General features: G+C 41.2%; 1 protein-coding gene across 1 annotated transcript in view; it reads right to left on the bottom strand.

Annotated features, from left to right (window-relative positions):
• Positions 1-10,968: 10,968 nt before the first annotated feature.
• htr2aa (5-hydroxytryptamine (serotonin) receptor 2A-a) overlaps positions 10,969-21,375 on the bottom strand; it is a 47,264-nt gene continuing 36,857 nt past the window's right edge. The window contains exon 3 of the mRNA XM_084022938.1: positions 10,969-11,934. Coding sequence (XP_083879064.1) covers positions 11,072-11,934 — 863 coding nt within the window. The 3' untranslated portion in view covers positions 10,969-11,071. The remainder of the gene's footprint in view (positions 11,935-21,375) is intronic.

Raw genomic sequence — 21,375 nt, forward strand, 5'->3', positions numbered from 1 at the left:
TCCCTGAGCTTCATCCCGAAAAGCCAATTTCACCGAGGAGCCTTTCCCAGTTTTTGATTTGAACATTTGAGCACACAGGCATCTCAAACACTAGAAAATAATAATATTGACTTATCATGCAAGCAACTAATAAACATTTTAAAAGTTCACTGTCATGCACAGATTTGCACAAAGTAACCGGCGATAATCTAATATAAAAGATCAGGGGGAAAGAAAACTGTTAAAATAAAACACAGTTTGTGTTTGAATCCTGCCCTTCGGGGAACCCCTATTTTAACTTGGTGGTGGTGGGAGAGTCTAAGTTACATCGCTAAGTTCATGTCAGCTGCTGCTTATTTTTTGCACACATGCAAAAGATGAATTTACAGACAAATTTCAGTGCTGGATTGGTGTCATTAATGCAAATACCATCGAGATGAGCTGCATTCAAAATAACTTTGCAGTGGAATTCATTCCTTCACAGATCAATCCCCTATGAATGATGAAGAAACTCCTGCCGATACGACACAATGATGAACAGCTGGCAGTTTCAATCCAGCCAGAAAATTGTCTTCCTGTTGAGTGTAAACAATGTGAAAAATTGAGCAGAATCAGGGGCAGATGCTGATCGATAAACCTGCAGCGTCCCTGAATCCCTGTCCTTGGGGAGAAGATGGTGGGGAAAGGATCAGGAGACAGTAAATTAGTCAAATGTTGGGATCAATTTCGTGCTATTGTCTCCTGCCAACACGCCCTCTGGTTTAGTTTGATATTGGCTCTTGTTATATTGTTTAGAAACTTTTCCTCTGAGGACTCATTGAAGGTACGCCAAGTTTCTCAAAGTCAATATTTAAACTTAAAATGCTTTTGCGAAACTCACGATTCCAGATATGGTAACAACACATCTCTGTGTTCACTGAAGTTAAGTGAATCAGATTTGTTTGTCCCCTGAAGGAGAATTGAAGTGGAAACTTTATGTGATGTTTAAATTAATCTTCTGTCAATGATGTGGAAGAGTTGTTTGTTTTGACATATGAGCATAATCACAAGCTGTTGGAAGTAAACGTAACACACTAAAAGTTAGAAGATGAAACCAATCAAGAACCAAAGACTAACAATAGTCAAACATTAGGATAGTGACTTAAGACAGGTGGGTAACGACTTTAGACATGCATATGGACATTTCAAAGACTTTCCCCCAGGAGTCTGTATGCACATCTCCCATGTGACCAGTGGCGGCGCCAGGGAGGAGCTAGGTGGTGCTGTAGCTCCCCCTATAATAGCCATAGCACCCGCCCAGCACCCCCAAGAAATGTCTGTAATTTTTTTATTTGTTTGAATAGTATCTAGCCCTTGTGTTGAATACTTTTACATATATGCTTATAGTCGCAGAATGAGTATAGTTCATGCGGGCGTGTACGTGTGTGTAGCTATATATACCAAGGGTGGTCCGATGCGACCGCCATAATGAAATGCCCCGAAATTCAAAGCACCTTCTCTTAAGTGTTGAGCATCCCCATAGCACCTGCAACAGAAAATCTCTGGAGCCGCCACTGCATGTGACATCTGTAAATTAAACACCATAACACATACTTAGTTTAAAACAAAGCTGGAAAGGCCGGCTGAAAAACAATTGATTTTAATGTTCTCTTTCAAGGTATAAACAAGGGAACCATTTCTGTGTCATGTGTCTTCCCACACGATTTAACATTCAACACTTTTGCATTATTATAAGCTTCTAGCCCTGAAATATGATGCATGATGTTGTCAGCTAAATCAAGGCATGCCAGCAGCTCTGTGAGGCTATACATCAGTGCTTTGTGCTAAATGCTGACATCGGCATGCTGCTAAACTTCCACAGAATACTAACCAGAAAACAATCAGCAGATTGATGCTTTTGTTGCATTTTTAATGTCTCTCTTTACAAGGTGGGATTAATAACCAGGCTTAATGAACTACCCCAGGGCCACCAGACCCTCAGTGGCCCCCCAAAGCCCCAGGTTCACATTGTGCTAATTAGTTTGCAACAATATGATTCATTGGTAATTTGCTCAGAAAATGTGTGCACATTGTTCACGTTGAGATGAACTTTGAAGAACCAAAAAGGAGGAAGCTTACTATGTCACCATCCAGGTGAATTGAGCCTCCTCTGTCTGTAAACTGCACCACAAAAGATGCATGTTTTTTTTATTCGGAGGCACATTTTGAAGCACCTGACTGTAAATTACAGGAATTTACATTTGTGAAAAGTTCCAGCTGTGTGCAGTGTGCCTTTCTTTCATTAATTTTTACATTATTATTATTATTATTATTATTATTATTATTATTATTATTATTATTATGTCCCAGTTAAGAGAAAACAAAAGTAGTAAGTAGAAGTCAGAGCAGTTCACTGTGCCGCTTTCTGGTTTGACTTAAGAGAAATATTGAGACAGTGAGTAGTAAAGTTTCTGTTACACAATACAGTCTTGAAAACGTTGAAAAAGAGAGGGTGTTTTTTGTTCTGAATTTCTGTACAGACGGTGAGAAGAGACATTCATCTTGTAAATCCCTGTAGTAGACTACTGACAGTTGTCACATTCTCCGGTGGCGAGGAGAAAGGAGACCTTTGGCCTCCCCACAGGAAGCCCGACGTAGGCGGAGCGGGGAATCTAAAACAACGCACCTCTATCTTTGTACATGCAGTTAGTTAAATCAGTCCCACTACAAAAGCTACCAAATAAACCACAATTCATTAATAATACTGTGAATATATCATTTCACAGACATGTTGTTGCATTTTTTTTCTGAGTGGTGTGAAATTGTTAAGAATGATGTAAAATTCAGGAGGTCTTCTCCCAGGGCGCTATACAAGAATTAATGTGTCCACCTACAGAAGCACCTTTTCAAAAACCTTGTCTGCTGAGAAACAATAAAAATGCCAACACACAGTGGACAAGCAATGTGTTAAAGCGTTAAATAGACCATGCAGATAGAGGCTGAATCCCATGGCAGTTCTGAACCCAAATCCTCAAATGTTGGTCTCGCGGATATCATAGCAAGATACATTTTCCAAAAGCTTCTCTAAACAAAACATCCAATGCTCAGTAAAACATCCCGCGTACAGCCATCACACAGTATGTGCTTAGTGTGCTCCCCTATGTATGGATTGCAGACGTGTGTATATAAGACATGTCATTTGAATGCATGGATGCACATTCACAAATGCCATACAGGAACATATACGCATCTCTCCTTCTTGGCCTTCTTCTTCTTCTCCTGTTTCCTTTTCTATCATCTCATCTATCTCCTCCCTTCATTACATTCCCCCCTTGTTTTCCCTTCTTCTTTCCTCTCTCCTCCTGTCACCCCTTCTATTCCCCTTTCAAGCCACTATCTCTCCCCCTCTCCTCTTTTCCCTCCACCTCTTACTTTTCTGGCACTTTTTGCATCATTTGTCTTCATGGTACAGTTTGTCTTTTTTTCGGAACCACTCTCATTTCATCTCTCTCTCCTCTCTTCTTATGTTCTCCCTTCTTCCCCTCCTCTGATTTGTAATTAATCCCCTCTTCTGCCTACGCCTATCTCCAGAGGGATTTGTGAGGAATCCTTTAATTACCCTTACTAAAAGCACTTAAAAAGTTGTACAAAAGTTTTACTGTCTACTCTGTTAGTAATAGTTAGCTAATTTTTAAAGGCTTAACATTTTCTGAGAACGTAGAGTATTTGCCCCTTAAAGATTCTTCTCTGTGGCTGATTTCCCTCATCTCTGTTTTCTTTTGGTGAGTGAGTGGATTGGAGAATATTTAAGTGATCGCCTGTTTGAATAATTTATAGCTTGAATGAAAGAAGCTTAAAAAAGATCAAATAAGCATGTATTTAAAGGGTAATAGTGTGTGTGTGTGTGTGTGTGTGTGTGTGTGTGTGTGTGTGTGTGTGTGTGTGTGTGTGTGTGTGTGTGTGTGGTGCAGCAGGTGCACCAATCAGGGCAGTCATGCTGACTGACATTTCAACCACGATTTTCACACAAAGAAAGAGGGCTGATGGATTATGACCCACCCAGAAGATTATACATTCACAGCCTTCACAATCTTCTCAGCACAAACACACACTGCCATTAGTTTAGACACCAGGGAGGATGCACAGGCAGCACTGAAGAGGAGGGCGGACAGGAGGCCCCTGTCAGAAACATGTCAACTTAATAAGAGTGCAACAAGACAACATTCTCAGTTGATTTCTGTAGGTTTATTTAGTTAATTTTGTTTTTTTGTATCCTTGTTCGCAGCATGTAGGAATGACAGTGTGATTTTGTACAGACATTCATGGTCCCCATGGTTTCTTCACCTTCTAATAGCCGGCTTTTGAAAATGTCCCCACTTCACACAAATGCACTCACTTCCCAAAAATGTCCCACCTTTCCAAAAAGTCTGTACTTTACAAAATGTCTTCACTTCCTCAAAATGTCCGCAAATCTAACCAATTTTCTGTATCCCCACTTTCTACAAATCTGCTTTCCGAATAGTCTTAGTTAGTAAAAAAGACCCTAAAATGTCACACAGATATCATCACTTTTCAAATATCCACAGTCCCCAAAAAAGTCCCCACTTTCTATGTCCTCACTTTGTATCCTTGATTTGCTAAATATCTTCGTTTTCATCATATTCAACACAATTTGTTCCTCACAATGATAGAAGTAAAGGAGCACACACAGGTCTGTGTTGCTTGTTGAGTGCTGACATGAATGGATCAACTTATTGTATTATTCAATCAGACTCAGATGAACGCTGACCTGGTAATTACTGATACTTGCTGTGTGTGTGTGTGTGTGTGTGTGTGTGTGTGTGTGTGTGTGTGTGTGTGTGCTCTTGCTCTGTGCTATTTTAAACAGCAGAAGACAGATGGGGCTAATTCTTCACAAAGACGAACTGGATGGTTGGACGGCACTCGCTGCAGGCGAATCAGATTAGTCCGATATCAGACTCTCTCTCTCCCCCCGAAATTCCAGCTTGTGCTCTGAATTAATTTTTGTCTGAAGATGATTCATAAGTAATGAAGCAAAAAAAGAAGTAGGTTATTATTATAAAAAGCAGTGGAGCAGGGGGAGCGAGGGTGTTAGGAAAGTGTGTAGTTGTAGTTGATGTTCTGTTACTTAGCCTTCAGAGTCTGAAGTGGGCTATAATATTTCAAGATTTAAACTTATATTAGTCTTCATGATGACCAGTGTCTGCGAGAGAGATGCATTTTCACCTCTTCAACATCTGGCTGTTGGATTTCAATCCGTCTCCTTTTGGATACTTTGACACTTTTTGGATATCATATATCATATAGCTATGCAGTCTGTAACACATGAGATGTGAATCTGGATATCTGGTCCTCTGCTGCTGCAAAAAAGTGTGTTGTTAAAAAACTATCTCTTGAGAGCAGCCGGACCTTGGTGTGGGGAGCCAAAGCAATACAATTCTGGAGCAATGATGTGTGTTGACATAGCATGACAGTGTATCCTGATGTGTCAACCCAATTCACATAAGTCAGTCTCCACAGCAAAGTTTGTTTTATATATTTCAGTAAAGGAAAAACTGTCTCTGACCAAGAAATAAAAAAAGAAAAGAGAAAAAAAACAAAAAACCCTTAAGGCGTACGTGTCATGTATAATTAATGCACTAAAAGTATGCCAGTGGTTCAAAAATAATGCAGGAAATGTTGAATAAATGTAAACGCAGGTTTTACAATAACCATGTTCCTGCAGTACACAGCCGCGGAGTCCCTGCCTTAGCCTGGTATCTCCCAGTAACCCACTTTATTTTGTGAATCAAAACACAGCAAGCTGTTGTCTCAGGAGATCTGTGTTGGAAGTTATTTGGGTTCGGGAACTTCAAAGATCTCGGGGCTCAACAGGAGAACTGTGTTGTGTACAGCAAAGATTCCAAATCCCGGCCCGCAGACCAGAACCGGGCCTCCAGACATCTGGCTGCTACGAATGATTCAGCAGAAAGAAAAAGTCTAAACAACAACATATAACTTTCAACAGTCCACTTCTCCCAACTTGCTTCTGTAAAAATGTGATTGGCCGATCTTCTGTGTGCACTAGTCCCTTCTCTTCCAGTTGATCTCAAACTTATTTGTGGACTTTATTTGGCCTATACCATATGGCACGTATCGACCCAGATGTCAGTCATACGGAGACACAAAGTCTACGGAGGATGGGTTTGGGGTGAATGGGTTTGGGGTGAATGGGTTTGGGGTGAATGGGTTTGGGGTGAATGGGTTTGGGGTGGATGGGTTTGGGGTGGATGGGTTTGGGGTGAATGGGTTTGGGGTGAATGGGTTTGGGGTGGATGGGTTTGGGGTGAATGGGTTTGGGGTGGATGGGTTTGGGGTGGATGGGTTTGGGGTGAATGGGTTTGGGGTGAATGGGTTTGGGGTGGATGGGTTTGGGGTGGATGGGTTTGGGGTGAATGGGTTTGGGGTGAATGGGTTTGGGGTGGATGGATGGGGCAACAAAACATGTGGAGGCCACTGTTTGTTTCCTAACAGACAACTTTCTTTTAACAATGGCCACCGTTGTTCACTAACCTTAACCACGTACATATAATTGTAAACGAGACAACAAAGGTACATGTTTCAACAAAGTAGTTATTTTATCCGAAACCATGATGATTCCCAAACCCTAACCAAGTCATTGTGGGCACTTGTTGTTGGAACTCCTGGTGTACAGAATATGAGAAAAGAAACCTTGTGCTTTTGTTTGTATTCGTGCATCCACTTCAATAGATAAAACTCTTACACAAATCGAAAACACTTCATCTCATCTTCATTATTTTTTTTTACTTTAATTTGAAAACGAGACAAAAAACTGTTCCATACAGTTGACATACAAAAGAAACATGACTGTAACCATCAAACATCAAATTCCAAAATAGACACTAGATTAAAAAAACACCTCTAAACCCAACCAAAGCAGAGTTAGGTTTGTGGATCCAAAGTTACGGCAGCAGAAATGTGTCGATGATCTTCGCGTCATTGCAACAGCAACAGAACTACACGTGTCTGAGTGGGTCCGGATCCATTTAAAAGACCCAGACTGGGACCACAAGCCACCAGATGAGCAACACATCAAAGCCAAACAAGATGGGACTTCACCTGCCAAAGCTGCACTCACACATATGCAAAGAAGGCTGATTCTGAAATCTTTAGCATTAAAAGGGAAATTCTGGGTTTTATCTTTTAAATCCTGGGTTTTATTTCCATGGTTTTGTTAATAATAATAATGATAATGACTCATGGGGGCTCGGGGCCAGCCAGTTTCATTAGAGCCCAAAAGAGCAGGAACACAAGCCATCAAATGACAGCAAAGTCTGAAGTTAGAAAAGTGGAAAAACTGGTCCAAAATCCTTATTATACGTTGATCTATTGAAGAAAAAACACAAAGTTAGAACCCTAAATACAGTTATTCAATGTTCCTATCTGGACAATCAAACTACTTTTTCCCTGTTTTCTGTGAGAGTGTCTATTGTCTCCTGACAAATCAGTAGCTATAGATGTTTTACTTTGCTGTGGGAGTGATTGCTAAGAGGGATAGTTATTTACGTGTTTTTTTTTTTGAGAGTTTGATGTGGTGATCAATACCACCCTCATATCTGTCTGGTAAATATGAAGCTTGTAACAAAACACAACCACCACCCCGTCTCCAGCTCACTGATTATATCTTGACTGTTAAACTTGTAATACATCTGTGGTGGAAAAAAGGAAATGTTGGGTTTTTTAAAGGGGTTTCATTCAGAGACACAATGTGTGAATTAGTGACCTTTAAAGGTTTGAATAGCTGAAAACAAATCAGAGATGCAGAGTGCTGGAACTAGCCTGCAATGTTCAATGAACAAAATTAACATAGTAAATGTTACGCTTGCCAGCTGACCTCTTGTAAACAAACCCCCAGTTTAACCAAACTCAAGGGAAGAGAAATTGTATATTCAGATCTCTTTCAACTTTATAATGATAGGAATAATAATAAAACTATGAAAGTAAGACCCAGATCATAACAAAACTTGTTTTTTCCCTATCAAATCCACAAACATTGTCCAATTTAAAATTGGTCAGTTGTTTCTGTTGCTATATTAATGCAGGTTTTGACTCAGTAGGTAGAAGAAATGCTTCGCTGCTTAATGTTGCTGTGCAACTACAAAAATGCTACCTGCTGAGTTCATATATCTCTTTCTTCATTACAGTTGTTTATGAGCAGCCTCAGTGTTGCACGAGTCCTTCTCTGAGCCACGTTACCTGCTGCTGTAAATAACAGCTGTGGTGATGATAAATAACCTCCGTGCTGCTCGCTTTGGCTTTTTTCTTCAAATAATTGAATAGTCCCCCTATATGACATTTTGTGCAACAATCATCATATATCTTTTAAAATACCCTGAGCAAGCTGCAGCCTTCTCAGTACATGTGAAAAGTTCTGCTCCAAATGAGATACTGTGATACTGATATGATTGCTAGTATAACATTTTACCAAACATCATGATTTTTAAAATCCTAGGTCAATTTGCTAACCTTTCACAAGTTGTTGGAACGCCTCATTACATCCTACTTATCAAAGCCACAAACACTTAGAGGAAACATCAGAGAACAAATTTGTAGTGAATTTTGACAAAAAAAACAACGTTATATTTGTTCATTACATTCTACTATTCCTCCACATTCATTTCCATCTCTATCCTACTTCTTGTTGCCTTTGGTTTGTAAGACCTCTGGTAGCCATATGATCCATGGATGTATTAACAGTCGGTAAACTTCATCCGGTGCCCCAAAAAGCAATTTCCTTGTAGATTGCAATTGTACTGCTATAAGTATGTATAGCAGTTTGATTAAAATGAGTTTCACCTTTACCAGCTGCAACATTAAAATTATACATTTTGATCTATCACTGATTATAATAAGGTACTAATATGAGATTCTGAAATGGGTCATTGTACCATGGTAGTATATTTTGATTTTAATACTTTTACTTAATCAATTTACTTCGTAAGATTTTAAAAGCAGGAGTATTTTTTTCACTGTAGTATTGCTACTTTTACTTAAAAAGAAGACAAGCTGGTAAGAGTGATGCTCCAACAAACGTAGCAACGAGCCTACAACATAAGCATAAAAAAAGCAAAACTTAAAATGGAAAAGAATAAATGAGGCAGGAATATGTGAGAAAAACTATGTGAGAAAAACTAAGTGTAACCATAACTTAAGTTTGCTCATTAGAAAACTCCAGAGGACACCTTTAATTTGTGTGAATTTAATGAGTCACCTGTTTTCCCAGTCTGTGTATATGAGCAAACTTGTGTGGCACCCGCTTTGACTTTATTTGCGGTTGTACAGCATCTAGAAATCATGTGACCTTCACCCTGAGACAAGTCTGAGTGCACCTTGTTAATACATCCATGGTTCAGGACTACCTTCATGCATTAATCCAGCATCTGCCCTTGCTCGAGGCGATTCTCTTTCTGGTCGCATACAGCAGAACTGGATTAGCACATGTAAAATTATATTCAAACATGTGGAAACCAGCAATCCAACAACTTCTTACAACAATGTAAAAAATGAAGTAAAAAATGTTTTTCCTGGAAAAAGAAAATGTAAATTTGTGCACTGGTAGACTGAGAAGAACAAAATGAAAAGTGTGACTTTTACAGTTGAAACATCAGTTTGATTTCCTGTTCATTTCCTGCCAACGTAATCTGGTTTTACAACCTTCATTCTGCATCAAGTCAGTGACAATAATCATCCTCTCTCTAGTAAATAACAAAACTGTTTGACCTCAACAATCACAGACATGTATTCACATATATCTGCACAAAATACAAATATAGATTTATTTGTGTTGGCTCTCTGTTACGTCATTTTATGAGCATCTGTTTTCAGAAATAATATTCCTTCTCCATTATATTTTCAACAGAAAATACAGGACTGCCTTTCCTTCCTCTGTTTGGCATCTTTATGTGACCGCTCGCACCCGTGTGAAGAGTCTGGAGTCCTGGTGGCTCATCGTGGGTCTCCCTCTCCCGACTCTAATTTGTTATAAGGTCGCAGGAAATCCCATCTAATCCCGGCTGATCCACCATAAGGTATGATGGGAGGTAGAGGCCACCCGACTAGTGCCAGGGAGCCGCGAAATCAGAGGGGAGCTGAGGTCAGTGCTGCAGAGCATCCGTGAAAAATGATTTTATGTGAAGAATCTACAAAATCTTGTTTTACCCTTTTCTCCAAAGAGTTTGTCACAAAATGGGTAAATGATGTCCCTTCTCCTATTGACCATATCCCCACATGTCTTACATCATTTCATGGACATGGACTGTCCCACCTTCTCATCTCATTTGACTGCGAGACTTGAAGATATTGATTGACTCATCTTCTTTTAAAAAATGAAGGCATAAGTCCATTCACTGCAAAAAGTGGGCAAGGGCTGAGAGACGAAACCATGCCGCCTCCGTATGACAAAACCCTTGATGCAGTGTTGACAAATATGACAGTTACAGTAGCTTGGATAATAGTGATATGGCACAGGATACTGAATTTAAAGGACTTAATGTTTACCACACCCAAATGAAACCAGAACACGCCATGGTCTCCCTGTAGCTGGGAGACTACTTTGCTTGGAGGCTAGCTGGTGTCCAGTGGCAGGGTTCCCTGATCCACCGGTGGCATTTGTTTTCCAAAATGAGTTTGATTTACTGTCAGTGTGGATCTTTTACTTTAAGCAATTTTAATTCACAAAACAAGGAATAATTGACATAATTTTTATCAAAAGTTGTTTTTGTTGTAATAAGGAACTCACTAACTTGATTCAGCTGATCCAGACCAGGTTGATGAAGTATGGATATGAAGCTGAATGAATCTGAGGACTGAAGTTGCTCTGAAAATGTCCGGATGTACTGAAATGTAAAAGTTCAGAAGAAGCTATATTTTTCTTGACAGGTTGGGGGAACCTATCACCTCAGTATTTCAAAACCCTGACTAGGAGGCACTTTATCTTTGGCACTTAAAACCTCAACCCTTCGCTGCATGATGTGTCCACAGAAGTCAAAGGTTTTATTTAATCCACGAGTTTCACCTTGAAGCAAGTTTTTATTCACACACAGCTCTCATCCTTGTCTCCATGACTTTTGTCCAGCCGACACTTCTCTGTTTCCTGTCCAGGTAAAGAGAAGTCCTTCACCTCGCCACTAGGGTGCCCCATTCCATTTTGTAAGTTCCTGACGTTGCACATGGCCAACTGGGTGGAGCTGTAAGCCAGCGGCGGGATGGTGTTGACCAGTATGAGTTGAAGAGGCTTCTTCTCTGGCTGGTACTGGCAGCGAACGTAGCGCAGAAATGCCGCTCGGTATGTTTTATTAAACAGCGTGTAGACCAGCGGATTGACTGCGGAGGAAAGATATCCGACCCACACGAAAATGTTCAGCAGGCCTCCCATGACTCCTGCGTCACATACCGCTGGGTCGCACACCACCACAAGTACGTTGGTGATGAAAAAGGGGCACCACATGACTACGAAGAGTAAAAACACCACCCCGAGCACCTTCGATGCCTTCTGCTCGTTGCTGATGGACTGCATGGTGCGGCGCCCAAACAGCGAACCAGAAATACTCCCGCGGGTGCCTCCCAGGCCACCGCTGCTCGCTCTGCTACTGGCCTCGCGACTTATCGAACGTCTGCAGAGTTTCTCAGAGGACAGCGACGTTTGCGGTAAAAAGCTCAGGGTGAACGTCGTGCTCCATTTAGGCCGTGGGACCAGCTGGTCCAAGCAGAGGGTGGCTTCATTCTGCAGCGCGCTGATGGTCAGGAAGTAGGTGACGACCATGATGGTGAGGGGCACGAAGAAGGCCACAAAGGAGCCAACCAGCACAAAGTTGTTATCTGTCAGCAGGCAGCTGCCATCTTTGAAGACCTTGGAGTGGTCTCTGAGTCCCAGAACAGGAATCGGCATGGAGATCCCTGCAGAGAGGAAGGGAGCAGCACAGAGATAAGAAGAACATTACAAACCCAGATCCATGTCTAGGATTCATGCACATACAGGTTCTCAGTTTGAGAGCAAAGCTGGTTGTTTCTGGAGTGATAGAAGGATTAGGGTCAGAAACAATAAAACTTCACATCCCATCCTACACTACTAAGACAATGGCAGAAAAAATATAAGACATTTACTGGTAAACAGGGTTCTGTACACAGAAGTTCAGTCCTCGATTTCTGTTTCTAAGAGCAACTCTTTCCTTTATACAGGTCAACATTTAATTAGTACCAAGTGTCTCAGCATAAATCCTGTTCATTTCCAAGTTGAAGACAAAAATCAGTAATACCATAACAATGCAGGAAAAGTAGTAGACTACAAATACAGCATGTCAAACAACACTAAGAGTCGAGAGTCACGCGAGCAGCTCCGTGAAGCTGTACTCAGACACAGCTTAGCTTAACTTTGAGCTAAATGCTACCGTCAGCATGCTAACATTCGCACAATGACAATGCTAACATGTTGATGTCTAGCAGGTATAATACTTGGAGTTCAGTGTGCATGCAAGTCATACTCAATTCTAAATCTAAAAAGTATGCTTTTCACTTTTTCACTTTACTTGTCACAGCCTTCTAATTATGGCTGAGCTGTTATCAGTCCATGCATCCCCCCCAGTGGCTTTCAGCAGGTAACAGTCGGCAGCTCAGGTACAGTCTGTCAATTATTAGAAAAGCACCGTTGTTTGATACTAGCTGTTCATTTCCAAACGTGTCTTTTCCATTAAGTGAGGGGCCAAAGCTCTGTTTTTTCATCTTGCTGTCTGTCACGATGTGGGATGTGCAGATTGGCCTCCCCCCACCCCTCCCTGTCAACAGCCTCTCTGTGGGTTGATTCTGAGGTCGGACCGCATCTCTCTGTGGCAGAGCCTGCGGTCAATACAGCAATTCAACTTGTATTATTGTCTTCTTGCTTCCAATATCCTACCTGCATTTCTATATTGTTTTCCCCGATGGTGCAGCTAGGATTCAGGAAATAGAGCCACTTTCATGTCTTGATCTCCCTGGTGAAATATGCTGCCTATTATTTAGTTCCTCAGCCTAAATTCCTATTTTTGTTGTTGCTGTTTGTTGGCTTTCTTCCGATTTCTTTTTATGAACTGCCTCTGCATTAACCACATGCAATTTAAAATAAGCCAAAACAAGTCTGTTTGTTATGATAGCTGTACACACAGCAGGAACTGGGCAAGAGCAGACAAACTGAGCAATCTTCCTCATGCTGTGTTCTCAGCTTGTTACAAATGGAAGGGAAGTGATAGAGATAAAGCAGGAGAGAGGAGGAGGTAGATTGTCAGATAAAGTTGGGAGCAGAAGGGTCAAAGATGGATAATTCTCATTAAGTCTGTTTGGTTTGACAGAAAATCAGCTAGAGGGATTCAGTCTGAAGGTTTCACAGTTTCCAGTCTCATAAATATTATTTTCCACCTGTGGCATGTTCCATACTCTACATTAAGACATAATCAATAAGTCTACACATATAAAATAAATAATTTAAGACCTTTATAACAGTCTCTGGTTGCAGCTTCTCTAATTTAAGGATGTACTGCTTTTTAATGTTTTATATTAGTGTCAATTAAATATATTTGAAGTCAAAATATGTGGCCCAAGGGAACATGTGACTGGCATTTTTACTACTTACTAATAGGTTAAGCAATTCATCGTTGAATTTTTGTGCATCTTGCCTTGTTTCAGTTTCCAGTTAATAGAAAATGTGCATGAAACATAGTTGTGTGAAATTTGAAACCATCTGGACCTTGTAACTGGTTCATACACTACTGGTTCATACTGTTTTCATGTTAGAACTTTAACCCTTTCACAGTGTATCTTCAGTTCATAGAAGTCTGTTGTATCATTGTGGTGGTCATTTTGTCTCATTTCAGATCAGTTCAGTTTTGCTGATCACTTGTGGACATTAATTATAATCAAGTAAATAGCTAAAGTTAACATGTCACATCTTGCTTGTTTAATCTGTACAAAAACTAAAGTTGGGAGTGAGTCACCGGCCCGACCGGGGGAGTTCAAGTATCTCGGGGTCTTGTTCACGAGTGAGGGAAAAATGGATGGTGGGATGGACAGGCGTGAGGCAGCCGCACTGATGTGGCCGTTGTGGTGAAGAAGTAGCTGAGTCGGAAGGTAAAGCTTTCGATTCACAAGTCCATCTACAAGCTGCAGCCTTAGAGAAAGGGGGAGGAGCTCAGATATCGTCCAACAGGGATGCAGCCCCGGGGTAGACCTGGAGGGATCATATGGGACCGCCTCGGGGTCCCCCAGGAGGAGCTGCAAAGCGTTGCTGGGGAGTGGGACGTCTGAAGTGCCCTCCTGGGCTTGCTGTTTGATTGACAGGTCATCTTTTCAAAGAGCAGAAGCACCACAGCTCCAGACACTGAAGCTCAGGAACAAACACTGCTGGCATCTGCTGTTATTCAAACCCCATGGTGATAATATTTGGGCTAAATGTGGAGCCGCCTCAGGCTCCTCATTACAAAATGAGATTAGGAGGGTGAATACGAGGGTTTGGTGTGTTTAAAAAGGCAGATGATTAGTTTTCTGACTAATCCTGGTCATATAATCCATCATTACAGTCGTTAAATGTTCTTCATGACAGACTGAAGGTGAGAGAGAAGTGGAAACAAATTTTGCATGAGAGTTACACACCAAGAGACAGAAAATATCATCACTGCCTACTTCACTGCTCGCTGATCAAATGTTATTTGTCAAAGGTGACGACATTGATGCGAGCGCCTCGATTCACCTCGCTCTTCAGATAACCACCTCCGAGCATCACCCCGCACTTCAACAGGAACACAAATCAAAAGCTAGTTCTTTGTAAGGTTTGTGTGTGTGTGTGTGTGTGTGTGTGTGTGCGTGTGTTTGTGGGGGGGGGGGGGGGGGGGGGGGTCCTCTGTCTTTCGTCCCTGATGGCAACTCTTTGCTCTAAATACATGAAATCAGAGACACAAGATGGAAGAGCTGAAGAACTTGACAAAAGTGGGAGAGAAGATAAAAGGGCACCGAGTGAGAGAAAACAGAGGGGGAGGAGGGGGGACACTTTAGACACAAAGGAGATGACGAGGGAGAGTTTCAGTGTTTCATTTCAAAATGCAGCAAAAAAAACGACTGCAGCCTGAAAAGTGGTCGTTTGAGACAACCGATCTTTACTCAAAACTCAAAAGTGCTTTTTTGTTACACTTGTCACACTTGTAAAAGCTGTGATTTATTTCAGTTGTCTGTGAGGTGATACATATGTGCATGCTACATATGTTTACATTCAGAGTGACTTTCCAGTGGTATCATGATGGCTAAATAAATGTCCTTGAATCTGCTTCTCAATTAGAAACAGATGCAGATAACTGCAGAGCTTGCCTGAGAATCAAGTTTTCTTCAGTGTCAAAGTAATCCAGTGATAGTTGTCTGTATAATATTATGGGTTCACTGCAAAGAACAACTGCCTATAGAAGTTGACATCTCTCGACAAAAAGCCAAAGGGATTTTCGTATTGGATTTTGGATTATTGCAGAAACTGTGGCAAAACAAGTTTATCATACTTTCACGTTTATTCAGCAAGATAATGTTCACAAATGAACACCACGTTTATGACTTTTGAAGCATGAAAGAGATAATGTTAGGCTATAAACGAACAGCACCACAGTTGCGTGAGCACGAGTATGAACGAGGCTGTGAAGACGGATTAGTTGGTGTGATAATGTCACATAGTCACATTTAGTCATTTGTTAGCAACCGCCTTTTATATGATGAATAAAAGCATCAAAATTAATGTTTCGAATATTTACTGACCTATTTTCATAAGACAAACTATTAAAGTGCTGATTCCTGCACTCTATATCACAGAATGTAAACAAATAGGCTGAAAAAAAGCACAGTGAAGTTCACAGTGTATAGCTCACTGAATCCATAACATCCCACAAAGCTATGGGATCTGTGGTTCTGCTAAATAGAGCTTATGGAAGTGTTGTTTATATTGGCTCTATCTAAAATGACAACAAAACAGTAAAATGATGAGCTGTAACTCACTATAAAGCTCCACAAAATCTGTCCATCCATCCATTATCTGTAACCACTTATGTTTCCATAAAGTGTGAAAAAGACTGTATCTATAAATGGGATTTATGGGAGACAGGCTTGCATTTTGTTACCAGCAGCTCAGAATGTTCATTATCATATTTCAGTGTCACTTGGGAGACGGAGTTGGTTGAGGCAACCTGCTCACTGCTGCCGTGTTTCATCTCTACTTTGTGATCTCACATCTGGTCATAGAGGTTTGGGAGAGGGTTATCCTATTTGAGCTTGTTGTGTCAGTCTGCTGAGGCCTGAAGGGAAAGCCTACGTTCTGCTTTGCCAGAGTTGCAGTAATTGTGGATGAAATGATGGATGTTGAAGGCAGTGATTCAGCTGGAACATCGAGTCCTGAGAGGAAAAACTGTTTAACCTTCTAAACTATTGTATAAACTACTGTATCGCTCTGAGGGCTCATTGCTACTGTGATGTTAGGGAATTTCCAGTGGAGACCCCTCTCACTGTTATTGTTATGCATGTTTAATTAAACGTTCTATTACTGTCCAGCTGCCAAAATTCAGATGAGAGAAGATGTTTTGATAAAAATGTTGATCTGAGTTGCCATCAGTTATTAGGCGTGTGGAAAGCAACAAGCTTAATGATTTTTACATGTAGCATGTGGTGCAGTGAGTGCATTGCCGAACATTTTTTTCCTGGTTTTGCCTACACAAGTGCTAACCATACTTATTGGAATACTTGCAGGTATACTGCTCAGGGATGGAAAGAAAGTTGTTTTTGTAATATTTTATTTATAGTAAAGCAATGCGTTGGGGCAGCTGTGGCTCAGGGGATAGAGCAGGTTGGCCTTTAATCACAACATTGGTGGTTCTGCATGTCCTTGAGCGAGACACTGAAACCCAAGCTACTCCCCATGTGCTTTACAGCAGCCCTCCTATTGATGGGATGGATTTCACTATGGTCTGCTGTGTGCGATTGTATATGTCGAAAAATAATGTTAAAAGTCTGTATTGGAAAGATTCAAATAAAATATTAATATCTCTGAAATCAGGTTAGAAAAATGATTTGGATTTGGTTAAATGAATTAACAATAAAGCTGTTTTTGTACTTTATATATTATGGATATGGATGGTTATTTTATTATAATTATTTTGTAAAGTCACATCAAAACACAGGACAACACTGTGTTCACCATAAAGGATCTACTCTTCACCGATGTTAGACAGGATTTATACCAGTTTTTAACTGAAATGACTGAGTATGTCGTGTTGCCACAGTGCACACAGACCTACTGCACTGACGTCTCTATGACGTACTGTATATTGATGAGTTTCATATTCTGTGTCCTGATTGGGAGAGCACTCCATTAACGTGTTTGTCGCTTTCCACTAATGTTGCCGTGGCATATTGTGAAGGGAGAGAAGAGCCCCAAAACGTCTGTAGCAGGGAACTAAAGTAATATTAAGGCGCTTATGCACGCACACACACACACACACAGAGACACACAGACACACACACACACACACACACACACACACACACACACACACACACACACACAGAGACACACAGACACACACACACACACACACACACACACACACACACACACACACACACACACTGACACTTGATGCATGTCACGCATACTCCTCCTTTGAAAGCAAATCAAACTTCAAACATCTAGTTTAAATAATTCTCCTTGTCTTCCCGTCCTAATAAAGAAGAGATCAGTTTCTGGGTCATGAAAAAGGAGGGAAGGAAAGAATAGTGTAAATGAATGGAGCATTTCAATCTCAGACAAGCATAAAACCTCTAGAGAGTCCAACAACAGATACACACACACACACACACACACTGGCTTTCTTTCTTTCTGTAGCAGCACTCGATGCCAACCTTCAGTTCTGTGTCGTATCTGCCAGGCTGTGCAATTATTAGACTGCGGGGGCTCAAATCACAACAGCAGCTCTGGATGGATTAGAGCTTTAATTCCTGCTAAAAATGCGTTCAGCACTTGAAGACACTTTGTACAGGAGTCAGCCTTCGGCTTTTCTGACGTTATTTTTTTAACGTAACTAAGGAGCTGGCAGCCTCCACCTTATTTTGTTTATTTAAAATCCATCCAAGACGATTTATTGTCCTTATAAGCAAGACTAGACGATGAATGTCAAAGTTTGATCTTTCTTAGAAGCCCGGATTAGGCTATGTTAGAAAACCTTTGTGGTCAATGCAAATTATTTTAAAATTCTTGCTTTTAAAAATATCTGAGCAAAAACTACAATATGATAAAGGTCGGGGAAAGACTGCAGTTATGGCAAATAAACTATGGTTTAGGGGAAAGGTTGACACAATGTGTGAAGATGTAAGATGTGTCTATACTGCTACTGCAGCAGCAGCAGCCAGCTAGCTTAGCTTAGCATAAAGACTGGAAACAATTAGCATAGCTCTGTTCAAAGGTTAGTTAAACCAAGCTTAGCTAAATGCAGTAGAAATAGATTAAACACAGGTTTAGATAGAAGTAGAATAGAAAGCATTCAGTGGAAAATACTCAAACAAAGTAAACTTGTAGCCTACTCAAGTAGCCTACAGTAAATGAGCAAATGTATTCCACCACTGGACTTCTGTTAACGATGGAATACTTTACATTTCAAAAACACATGAAATCAGTGAAAATATTCACCATCTGTGTGTGAGTCAGATCAGGCAGATTGTGTGTGAGCGCACATTCGTTTGTATAATGTCTGATCTATAATTACAGATGAGTACTTGTATATGTCTGTTAATCTCTTTTCTTATGTCCATGTATCTGTGTGTGTTGCTTGGCCTGCTTCCAGTTTCTGGATGAGCAACTGTAACACTCCCACTGGGAAACACTGAGCCGTCTGTTTGCTGCAAACACACACCTACACACACACACACACACACACACACACACACACATGTCTGTTTGTTTGGGCTGCAGCTCCTAACTCTTTTGAAGCAACACATACCCCAGTGTGTGTTATTATTGATCTGAAACACCTCTGAGCTGCAGCCTGCAGAGTTTGACTGTCCGACAGTGAGAGGAAGAAGTACTCCGATCCTTTACTTAAAGGAGAAATCCGGGCATTTTTGACCCCATGTCCGTTGTCCTCAGGGTCATCCCGACCTATTAGAAGCAAAAAACCCGACAAAAATTGACGTTGCCTAGCCCGAGATCTGTACCTGCCTGGCAGCCTTCCAGACTCGCTACAATGCTAACCAATTGGGGCACGTTGTATCTGCTTTCCTGGGCCACAGAAAACAATCCCAAGACCTATGCAACACAGGTTGGGTCCGTACGAGACACCACGGCGCTCGTTTAGCACAAATAGTGTTGCAAAACGACATAAATATGTGTGTTTTAGCATGAAGTTACTCACCTCAAATCACCCCGTAGAGTAGACATTAGCAGTAGCTAGCCGAGCCCCTGTCGTCCCTCCCAGTCACCGCAGAAACGAAAACGTTTTTCACGTAGTTTTGATTTTGTATCCATAAAGAAACGACCGAGCAGTGCAGTCGTCATGTCCGTAATAAATCCATGAAGTTGTTACATCCATATGTATTACTGTTACAACATAGCAACATAGCTTCAGCTAGTAACGTGCCGGGCGCTCGTCCATCCCACTCACCGCAGAAACGAAGACGTTTTCCACGTAGTTTTGATTTTGTATCCATAAAGAAACGACCGAGCAGTGCAGTCGTCCTGTCCGTAATAAATCCATGAAGCCGTTATGTCCATATGTATGACTATGTTACAACATAGCAACGATAGCTTACAGCTAAACAGTAGCCGGGAGCCAAAACAATGCAAGTCTCGCGCAATTTCCCGTCTCCCGACGTCCTCACTCTGGAGCTGTTTTCAAGCCACTAGTGACAAACTTCTTTCCATCGAGTAGTGCCGTCATGTCCATATGACAGTGTAACTGGCGCTAGCCTACATAGTAAGATTGCTTAGCCTTTGTGACAGTTGAAGCTGCTACAGCGACAACAAATCTCGCGCAGTCTCAGTAGGCTAGTTGTGTTGACGGCACGAGTGGGAGTCGCGTGTAGCGTGTAGCGTGTAGCGTGTAGCGTGTGCAGACTGCAGTCTCTCATCAACAGAGTGAGAACAAAGTGACCCTCGCGCGACTGTCCAAGATGTTTCTCTGTACTGGCTTGAAAACAGCTCCAGAGTGAGGACGTCGGGAGACTGGAACTTGCGCGAGACTTGCATTGTTTTGGCTCCCGGCTACTGTTTAGCTGTAAGCTATCGTTGCTATGTTGTAACATAGTCATACATATGGACATAACGGCTTCATGGATTTATTACGGACAGGACGACTGCACTGCTCGGTCGTTTCTTTATGGATACAAAATCAAAACTACGCGGAAAAAGTCTTCGTTTCTGCGGTGACTGGGACGGACGAGCGCCCGGCACGTTACTAGCTGAAGCTATGTTGCTATGTTGTAACAGTAATACATATGGACGTAACAGCTTCATGGATTTATTACGGACAGGACGACTGCACTGCTCGGTCGTTTCTTTATGGATACAAAATCAAAACTATGTGAAAAACGTTTTCGTTTCTGCGGTGACTGGGAGGGACGACAGGCGCTCGGCTGTCTACTGCTAATGTCTACTCTACGGGGTGATTTGAGGTGAGTAACTTCATGCTAAAACACACATATTTATGTCGTTTTGCCACACTATTTGTGCTAAACGAGCGCCGTGGTGTCTCGTACGGACCCAACCTGTGTTGCATAGGTCTTGGGATTGTTTTCTGTGGCCCAGGAAAGCAGATACAACGTGCCCCAATGGGTTAGCATTGTAGCGAGTCTGGAAGGCTGCCAGGCAGGTACAGATCTCGGGCTAGGCAACGTCAATTTTTGTCGGGTTTTTGCTTCTAATAAGTCGGGATGACCCTGGGGACAACGGACATGGGGTCAAAAATGACCGGATTTCTCCTTTAAGTAAAACGAGAAACAACACAGTCAAAAAATACTCCATTACAAGTAAAAGTCCTGAATTCAAAATATGAGTAAAAGTATAGAAAGAAAAGTTTCAAAAGTAAATGTACTAATTATGCAGAATGGCATTTACTATGATTTATTATTATTGAATATTTAAATATTATTTTTTTATCACTAACAAATACATGCAAGAGTATTTGAATGTTATCATAAGGTAATCAATAAGAGGCAATTTTAAACATGTGTTACTATTCAGAAGCGGTGTAAAAAGTACAATATGTCACTCTGTAATGTAGTGAAGTAGAAGTATAAAGTAGCAGAAAAGGAAAATAATCAATTATAACACTATTTCTACACATTTTTTTGCATTGT

This window comes from Eutrigla gurnardus, assembly GCF_963514095.1.
Source record: "Eutrigla gurnardus genome assembly, chromosome: 12".
Lineage (NCBI taxonomy): Eukaryota > Metazoa > Chordata > Actinopteri > Perciformes > Triglidae > Eutrigla > Eutrigla gurnardus.